At 45.9% G+C, this 9,332-nt stretch overlaps 2 protein-coding genes across 2 annotated transcripts in view; both read left to right on the forward strand.

Annotated features, from left to right (window-relative positions):
* ctdsp2 (CTD (carboxy-terminal domain, RNA polymerase II, polypeptide A) small phosphatase 2) overlaps positions 1-7,757 on the forward strand; it is a 9,330-nt gene extending 1,573 nt beyond the window's left edge. Inside the window, exons 2-7 of the mRNA XM_037684638.1 lie at positions 1,086-1,243; positions 3,089-3,190; positions 3,596-3,652; positions 4,134-4,226; positions 5,381-5,566; positions 6,299-7,757. Of these exons, the coding sequence (XP_037540566.1) occupies positions 1,086-1,243; positions 3,089-3,190; positions 3,596-3,652; positions 4,134-4,226; positions 5,381-5,566; positions 6,299-6,424 (722 nt within the window). The 3' untranslated portion in view covers positions 6,425-7,757. The remainder of the gene's footprint in view (positions 1-1,085; positions 1,244-3,088; positions 3,191-3,595; positions 3,653-4,133; positions 4,227-5,380; positions 5,567-6,298) is intronic.
* A 287-nt stretch (positions 7,758-8,044) lies between these two features.
* Positions 8,045-9,332, forward strand: part of tegt (testis enhanced gene transcript (BAX inhibitor 1)) — a 9,251-nt gene continuing 7,963 nt past the window's right edge. The window contains exon 1 of the mRNA XM_037683866.1: positions 8,045-8,315. The gene's annotated coding sequence lies outside the window, so the exon portion shown is untranslated. The remainder of the gene's footprint in view (positions 8,316-9,332) is intronic.

The raw sequence follows: 9,332 nt of genomic DNA on the forward strand, positions 1-9,332 counted from the left end.
GTCCACTTGTCTTTCTCCTGTCCCTCAGTGTCCACGTGTCTTTCTCCCTCAGAGTTCAATAGAAAGGTCTGGACACGCTGCCGAGGTGCTGATGGGGATCAGTTCAGTTGCATGTCCTCACATGAATGGCAGCAGAAGGGACGTGCAGGAATGTTTCCCAGCCTTTCTTTGACTGTGGCACAGGTGGAGCGGGGACACTCACCTGGACAGACGGATGTGAGGGCTGCACAGAGTGGGGCCTCGCTGCCCCACGGCCCGTCTGTCCCTTCAGGTTCTGTAGCAGTTTGGAGCAGCTGGACTGTGTTGTGCTGAGGTGTGGGGTTCCCGCCCTCTGTCATTATGTAATGGAGCGCAGCCATTTGCAGCAGGCGTGTTACAAACAGGCACGTTACAAACAGGCACGTTACAAACAGGCGCGTTACAAACAGGCGTGTTACAAACAGGTGCGTTACAAACAGGCACGTTACAAACAGGCGTGTTACAAACAGGTGCGTTACAAACAGGCACGTTACAAACAGGCACGTTACAAACAGGCGCGTTACAAACAGGCGTGTTACAAACAGGCGCGTTACAAACAGGTGCGTTACAAACAGGTGCGTTACAAACAGGCGCGTTACAAACAGGCGTGTTACAAACAGGCGCGTTACAAACAGGCGCGTTACAAACAGGTGCGTTACAAACAGGTGCGTTACAAACAGGCGTGTTACAAACAGGCACGTTACAAACAGGCGCGTTACAAACAGGCGCGTTACAAACAGGCGTGTTACAAACAGGCGCGTTACAAACAGGCGCGTTACAAACAGGCGCGTTACAAACAGGCGCGTTACAAACAGGCGCGTTACAAACAGGCGCGTTACAAACAGGCGCGTTACAAACAGGCACGTTACAAACAGGCGTGTGCAGCAGCAGCGTGCCTCGTGATAGACGGACGTGATGCTGAATATTTACAGTGAACTGCATTCATCTTCAGAGCTTCTTGTACCGTTGCTTGGTCTGATGAGCGCTGCTGTGTGCACGTCTTGTGCTCACCTTGTCTGTGTGTGTGCACGTCTTGTGCTCACCTTGTCTGTGTGTGTGCCCGTCAGGCCAGGTGAGCCGCTCCGCCCTGAAACAGCCGCGCAGCTGTAACATCTTCAAAGCTCTTTTCTGCTGCCTCCAAGTCCAGGATGGCCCCAAACCACCACTGCCACCAGCGTCCCAGCAGCCCCTGCTGGAGTCACAGGAGAATGGGACGGTTGTCAAGGTAACACAAAGACTTCACCTCACTTCTGCCTTTTTGTTTAGGAATCGTGGTTTCACCTCCACAGACGTCATCATGAGGAGAGGCTGAGTCAGGCAGAGCGTTGTTTTTTACGGCTGCGCGCTGAAACCACTGCTGCTAACGTCACACTTCAGCCACGCAGGGAGCAGAGCGTCGCTGAGCGAGTGCCGGGCCTGCAGGGGCTGGATGAGTGAGAGCGTCCCCCGAAACACTCAGAGGGAAAAACTCCTAATGAAAAGCTAAATGACTGCTGAAAAGTGCAGAAGCAGCTGGGACTGAGTTGGTAAAGCTAAAAAAGCAGAACAAGAGCTAAAATGGCCACATGCTGCTAAGCCGAAGCTAACAAGAGCATGAAAATGACAACTAAAATAAGTAAAACTCTAGCTACATGCCAAAAGTAACAGCAAAAAGCTAGCTAACAGCTTAAATAGCAAAAGGTTAGCTGAAAATAGCAAAGGGCTAGCTAAAATTATAAAAAAATACAGCGAGAAGTTAAAAGTAGCGAAAGGCTAGACAGTTGCTAAAATAGCTAAAGTTTAGTTAGCGTACAGGGAAAACTTGCTAAAAGTTCAAATCTGCACAGGAGGCAACAAAAGAACGAGCTGAAAGATGTTAAGGAAGGAAACAACGTTTCTCATGCCACTACCGTACGTTCCAGCGTATAAGTCGCAGGTTTTTTTAGCCAGTCCTGCGACGTGTGTGTGTTTCCACGTTCAGAACGCAGTTTTTATCGACGACGCGTTAAATGTTGGCTCATGCCGACATGAACCAGAGTAAAAGGCTTTCGACAACTCCCAGTATGTTGCTCCAGTAGCACTGGCCCCGCCAAACATCGACCTTTAAAAGTTCAGCTGGGACACGCCTTTGCTATAATGGCGAGCAAACGAATCGTTTTTAAGTGTTGATCTTGTTAAATTTCAAAGAACTGCAACAGCGAGGCCTCACGTGCACGCTCCTGCAGCCGCCAGTCCATTTTGGGCAGGACACCAGCCCACGTTTCCCGGGGGGTCAGCAGTGACACGTAATAAATGTGACTTATATGCTGGAAAATCTGGTAATTGATCTTGATGTAATTTTACTGGTAAATATTTCTAAACAAAGTAAAATGTACACGGCTCCGCAGGAGGACTGCTGCAGGTGAAGTCACGTGTCGTTATGAAGCACATTAAAAACTGTGAGCCTCACGGACGATCCGAGCTAAACATTTTAAACATGACCAAAAACAAAAGCCATAACATGCACGAACATTTCTTATAAAATATAAATGGCTCAAACAGCTCAGTTTGCTGAACGGTTGAAGTGTTCAAAAATAAAAGCGCAGGAGCGTTGAATGAGCATGTGCACGGGAAGCTGTGAGCGCCGGGCTCACGCTGTCCCTGTTGGAGGGGAGGTCATGAGCTGCTTTGGTCCATCCAGCGCCGCCACCAAACGTCCAAATGCCCGGCGTCCGCGTCCAGGACCTCATCCCAACAAAACCAGATCAAACTGGGGGGCTCTGGCCTTTATGCTTCTCACAGAAGACATCTTTATTTTTCTTTTCCTAATGGCTAGCTGTTTCACTTGTGTAATTTATTCATAATTAATTTAGAAAGACAAAATAAAACCAGGAAAGCTTGATGTCTGCTAGTTCTGTTGTTTTCACTGCACGTACGTTTCTGTCATGTACAACATGGTAACTCTGACACGGAGACATATTTATACACTTTCAGTACAACAGCTGGTTGTGAATCCAGTGAAGCTCGTGTTTGAATGTAAGACGGCAGGTTTGGTTTTAATCTGAGGAGAGTTGTGCTTCTCGGGCTCTGAGGTGTGTGTGTGTCTCCTCAGCAATCTGAAGTCAGCCTCCTGCCTCAGGTCAAGACCCAGGACCAAGGGAAGGTCTGCGTGGTCATAGACCTGGATGAAACCCTGGTTCACAGTTCATTCAAGGTACAAACACGCCACACTTTACCGCTGCACACAGCTGCACACAGCTGCACACAGCTGCACACAGCTGCACACAGCTGCACACAGCTGCACACAGCTGCACACAGCTGCACACCGCTGCACACAGCTGCACACAGCTGCACACAGCTGCACACAGCTGCACACAGCTGCAGTTTGGAAGTGTTGTTGCACACAGAATGTTTGATTGTTTCTGCCCCGGATATTTTATGTAACAGACAGTTTTTCCCCTAAACGCACGTGTGCACCAGGAGCTCTGGGTGAACTCTGTTCCACTGGTGGAGGCTGTGCGCGCTGATTTATGACTGGGCTGCGTCTCGTCTTATGTAACGCCATGTGAACGTACAGTGCAGCTCCAGTGATCCACCCGTCTCTGCTTTCTGCTTCTAGCCCATTAGCAACGCTGACTTCATCGTACCCGTGGAGATAGAGGGGACCACACACCAGGTAAACCAGGGTTGTGAGTGTGCGCCTGCGTGCGTATGTGTGTGTTGATGTTTTTGCAGCAGCTGTTGAGCTGAAAAGGGATGGGTCCTTGTAGGCATTGTCCAGGTTTCAAACACGGTGCGCAGATCCCTCTACTGGCCAGACGATGAACAAAAACACAAAATGTCTCCAGTGACGCCAATAAAACGTCGTCCTTTCACCTTTTTCTGCTTTAGAAAAGAATCCAGCTGGACGGTCCTGTACTCGTCTCCCTGCTGGTCATGTGCAGTTGTATTTAGGTCAGAAATGTGACTCCGGGGACCTCGTGATCCTCAGGGCCTCTGCCTGGTTCAAGTAATCCAGGATAGGCTGGTTAACTCCAGCACGGCCTGTTCTTGATTACTTGTTTCAGGAAGTGGCCACAAGCAGCCAGCTGTTGGAAATGAGAGTGCACGTGCGTCACCACCGTGCGGTGCTCACTGACGACCTGTCTGTGTTTCAGGTGTACGTGCTGAAGAGGCCGTACGTGGACGAGTTCCTGCAGAGGATGGGAGAGATGTTTGAATGTGTTTTGTTTACAGCCAGTCTTTCCAAGGTACTGGAGCAGTTTTATTCACCAACAAAATGTAACGTTTGATCATCAGATGATTTATGGGCTGTTTGCTTCTGTCTTTTTAATCTAATTAATGAGTTGGTCACCTGGTTAGACACCCTCCAGCTGTTAATGACACCAGATAGTTCTCTGAGGTTGCACAACTGCTGCGGGCGTGATTTGTGACATCACAGACACGGAAGAGTCGGTTTTCAAATACAGAAGTAAAATAACAAAGTTAAGACAGGCCCTCTGCACAAACTTATTCTTTTAAACTTGTTAAAATGTTTCGTCTTTTATCCAGAAGACTTTGTCAGTCAGAATTTTCAATTTATTTTTAATTTGTCCAGAGGACCTGATTGAACTTTGTTGTATTTTTCTCCCTGGATTATCGAGCAGCGTCAGGACAACAGACTTTTGTTCAGTCGGTGCTCCACAGCATAGTCCCAGTAGTTCTCCTGACTTCCTGCAGTACCAACGAGCCGCAGTCCAGCTGTTTTCAAATCTCTTTCATCTTGTCTTCACCAAACCCTGAAAAACATGTCTACATAACAGCTGAAGTAACGCAACGTGACTGTCTTTAGGTCTTCATGTTCACTTTTATATCAGTTTATATGCTAAGCTAACATGTGCTAACTGTCAGTCATTAGCCTGTAATAATGTTTTTATACATATAGTTTTGTTCCTTCTTTGTTAGGCATGACATTTGTAAAGCCATATTTATGCAAAATGCACGTTAGTCTTTAAGGTTTAGGATTTTCATCATCAAGTGTTTTATAATGAAACATTGGTATCTAGATATAGATCTATAGATATAGATCGTAACTGCATTGAGTGACAGGCGTCTACAGATGTCCACTCCTCATACACGTGATAACTAGAAAAGTGTCATTTCTACAAAAATCCAGCATTAACGTTGAAAGCTGGACGACTTCTCTAACTAGCTGAAGGAGCTGAAGTTAATGCGTTAAAGCAAAAAGAAGCCGAACACGAGCTAAAGGCATGTCAATGAGGACAAGAGGGAAATGGGAGTTGTGGACTAAAATCTAATAAACCAACAACATTCTGTTAAAGAAATGTCCAGCAGGTGTAGAAAGAGCTTCATTAGCCTCTCCTTGCACACACCCCACCCCCGCTCCCCAATCTACCCCCATCAGTATGCAGACCCAGTGACTGACCTGCTGGATCAGTGCGGTGTGTTCCGGGCCCGGCTTTTCCGGGAGTCTTGTGTGTTCCACCAAGGTTGTTACGTGAAAGACCTGAGCCGTTTGGGGAGAGACCTCCACAAAACCCTCATCCTGGACAACTCCCCCGCCTCCTACATCTTCCACCCGAACAACGCGGTGAGTTCCACCTGTTTCTTGGATCTTTTCTTACCCTTCTTTGTTTTTTGGGGGTGGAGGTGATAAACCAGTGCAGCCAGTTCAGCTCGAGGCAGCTGGATATACAGTTCTGTCTTATCGAGGAAGAAAGCATCAAAAAGATTGTTGCCAGTAAAATAAATAAAAGGAAGAGTAAGTTCTTATGTTGCAAAAAGTTTTTAAATTCCTCAAGTAGTCAGGAAGTTTTCAGTCAGCCTGGACAGGTCTCCAGTCCATGACAGGGACACAGAGACAAACGAGACGACCGTTCTAGAGACAATTCAGAGTCACCAGTCAGCCGAACATGCATGTTTTTGGTCTGTGGGAGGAAACTGGAGCACCTGAAAACCCACACGTGCACGGAGAGCACATGCAAACTCCACCCAGAAAGGCTGAGAGGTGACCGCTGTACCAGCTGCGTCACCGTGCTGCCGTCCCACTGAGCTCCACACATTTTAATGAAACCCACAGAAATGAACGACTGTCTCTACAGCCCATGAACTTTTGAAGTCACACAATTCAAGATGGCTGACGGCCAACTGACTGTAAAACACTAAAGTAGCCGTAAGTCAGTTAATTCTAATACTGTGGTGTAGTAGCTGACAGTGATCCCCCACGGGTTCTCTGAGCCCAGTTTAGTCTGGCAGCGGGTGATAAGCATTCTGTCTTTGTTGAAAAGTGTTTTGTGTTTGTTCTTTTTCTGGAACGGCTCAGGTTCCCGTGATGTCGTGGTTTGATGACGTGGACGATGCTGAGCTGCTCCACCTCCTGCCCGTCTTTGAGGAGCTCAGTAGAGCCGACAACGTTTACACCCGGCTGGATGAGCTCCGAGGACATTAGCTTGTTAGCGTGTTACGCACAACATGCGCGCTTAGAAAACACTGACAGCCTCTCGGGCTCAGCTGCAACACTCGATCACACGATGAGGCCTTTCGGATGGACCTCACCGATGACGATAAACACAACCACTTTTTTGAAGCACTACACTACAGAAAGGCAGACGCACGACAGGCAAAGCAGTCCCGTCACGCCAGTCTGATCATGGCAGTAGGTGTTTGGCCAAAGCAGATGCCGCCCTCGCTTCACTTCTGGATATTGTCTGTTTTGTTACTGTGCCTTCTAAGGAACGACAGAAGAAATCTGCTCTTTTTTAATTTCCACCAGATTTTATACTGTTGTTGTTTTTTTATTATAAAGAAATCTATTTTTAAACTGTAAATGTGGTTCTTCTATGCAACCCACTTTTCTAATAACATGATTAGTACCTCTAAAGCAGGAAGTTAAGGATAATGATGACAGATGATAATGTTACTGTAGACTTTTAATGACTTGTACGTGGGCATCAAGGTTTAAGTGCGTGTTACTTCTTCGTATTATAACCTATAAAACATGCAATATTTGTATTCAGATTGATACATTTAGTTACATTGGGTAAACGGCAAACATTTGGCTATGGTCCTTTGTAAATAGAAACACTGGATTTGATGGCACATAGGACGACCATAAACATTAGTTTAAGTAAGGAAAAAAGAAAAGTGTTTGTCTTCTCTGTTTTTGTGCGACAACTTGCACTTGTTCGATATTGACAGTGCTGAAAGTAAAAGACCCTGTGCCTTTTGGATTTGGGACAGGACAGTGTTCAGCCTGACAGAGATTTGGAGGCAGCGCTCCAGATCAGGGCTGATGCCACGGGCTCTGGTACTTATTACAGGTCAACACTTGAACATGTCGACGCTGATGTTTTTCCATGCGTAAGTGTTTTTCTTTTCTTATTTATTGGCTACAATCTTGTAACAGTTCTTACTGCTTATTTTCTGGTTCGTTTAGCCTCCGTTGAGGCTGGCCTTGTGCTCATCTGTGCCTCGAACGTGGAGCTGTCCATGTCAACGGACAAACTACAGTCAATGAAATCTGGGAGTTTTTCTTGTCTTTTTCATTTAGTACAACCTTTTTTGTGGGGTTTGTTTCTTTGGTAGGACGTTTTTTTTCTGTTGCATGTTGATGAGAAAATATGACAAAGAAAGGGTGTGATGACCAAAAGTATTTAAGTTGTAAATGTTTTTGCATATCGTTGAAAAGCCTCCAACTCATTTTGTATATTAGTTCTGACCAAAACGATAAAAAGGTGCTACCAGTTTTCATCTTGAAATAAAGTTTGGGTATATTTTACAAATGTGTGTGTTTTTATCCTCGGGGACTCTCAGCAACACAGACTCTGTTTGAACCCATATTTTATACATGAATTAAACAATATAGAGGCTAAAGTATCGATTCAACTTCAAAGTATCTGATCTTTAATAGTATGAAGTGCACTCGCATACACATGAAAGTCCAGTCCGTCATTGAAACTGGACCCATCGCATGTTGTGCGCTTGTGCTGAGAAATGGATGAAAGTTGTTCCGGCACGAGCTGGTGAAAACCGGCTCGTCCTCTGATGGCAGCGCCGCTTCACTACAGACGCCATCTTAGGTGATCCGTGCCGAGCCACACGATGCGTTTCATCGTTCCGCCCGTCGACAAACAGCTGTAAAAAGAAACATCTGTCAAGGCTCAGAAGTAACGCAGTTACTTGAGGCCGTTCAACCACCCGGAGCTCGGACAGCTGCACGCGCTCGCTCGTTCTGGGCGTTTCCATGGTGACATCAGCAGGCTCGCGCTGATCGACACGTAGTGTTTGTTGAACGCTAACCGTCAAAGGGAAGGCAGCTGTAGTTGTCCCTGCGCACACAGGTGGGTTATTTTTCATCATATGTTCGGGTCCATTCGTTTTCTTGTCGGTAAGAATTCTACAACGAACGTTTTCCGCTGAATAATTCTGGAAACGTCGAATTGTGTTGTCAGGCTAGCACTGTTAGCTTGCTATGCTAGCGCTGACAGGGTCAACACTAGCTAGCGCAGTTTGTTAGCAGCTGACGCTTCTGTCCTCCTCTGTTTGGACTGATCTATACAACAGGTATATGTTTTGCCTATCGACCAAATGTAAATGTTCGTACATCTGAACAGCTTTTGAGCCTGCAGCTGCTGCGTGCTAGTCACCCGCTGCCATTTGAGGCGAAGCCGTAACGTAATCACGAACGACGCGGTTCGTTTTTACAACTTTCACTGATGAAGCTCCTGTTCAGTGTGAGGAAATGGCTGCTTCTAAAGAAACTACTGTGGTTGAGCTACAGTAAGCACATTTGAGTGTTTTTGGAAAATAACCAATTCCTGCTTCTTTACGTCAAGATAAGTAATTGACTTTAACTTCAGGCAAAAATTAAGAGTCGTTTGCTTGAAAAATGTTCGAGCTTGTGTTTAGTTAATGTAGCTTCATGTAGTTGTGGGCAGTATGTGAACCCTTTATGAAGCTAGCTGTAGTTCATAAACACGTTGTGGCTAAATACTATCATCAGTTTGTTTTAACCCAAGAGTGTGTTTTACAGTAGACTACCTTGTGTTGCTCATTGACAGATGTTTGAGTCCTTTGACCTACTCTCATGTAACTGAGTCCCCGGGCTCAATGGGACTAACCTGTCTAAATAAAGGTTGAATGAATGAACATACCTAAACCTTAAATATAATAATGCAGGAAATTGTATTTATGGACCTAAAAAAGTTAAATCTGGTCCTCTGGACATTAAAACAAAAACAAAAAAAAACAAAGCAAATCAACAAAAAATGTAGAAATGTTTCGTCTCTCATCCGAGAGACTTCCTCAGTCTGAGGAGCTGTATTCAGCTCAGTCTCTTAAATAGCACCTTCTCAGAG

The sequence above is a fragment of the Nematolebias whitei genome, chromosome 11 (genome assembly GCF_014905685.2).
Source record: "Nematolebias whitei isolate Nwh7 chromosome 11, NemWhi1, whole genome shotgun sequence".
Classification (NCBI taxonomy): domain Eukaryota; kingdom Metazoa; phylum Chordata; class Actinopteri; order Cyprinodontiformes; family Rivulidae; genus Nematolebias; species Nematolebias whitei.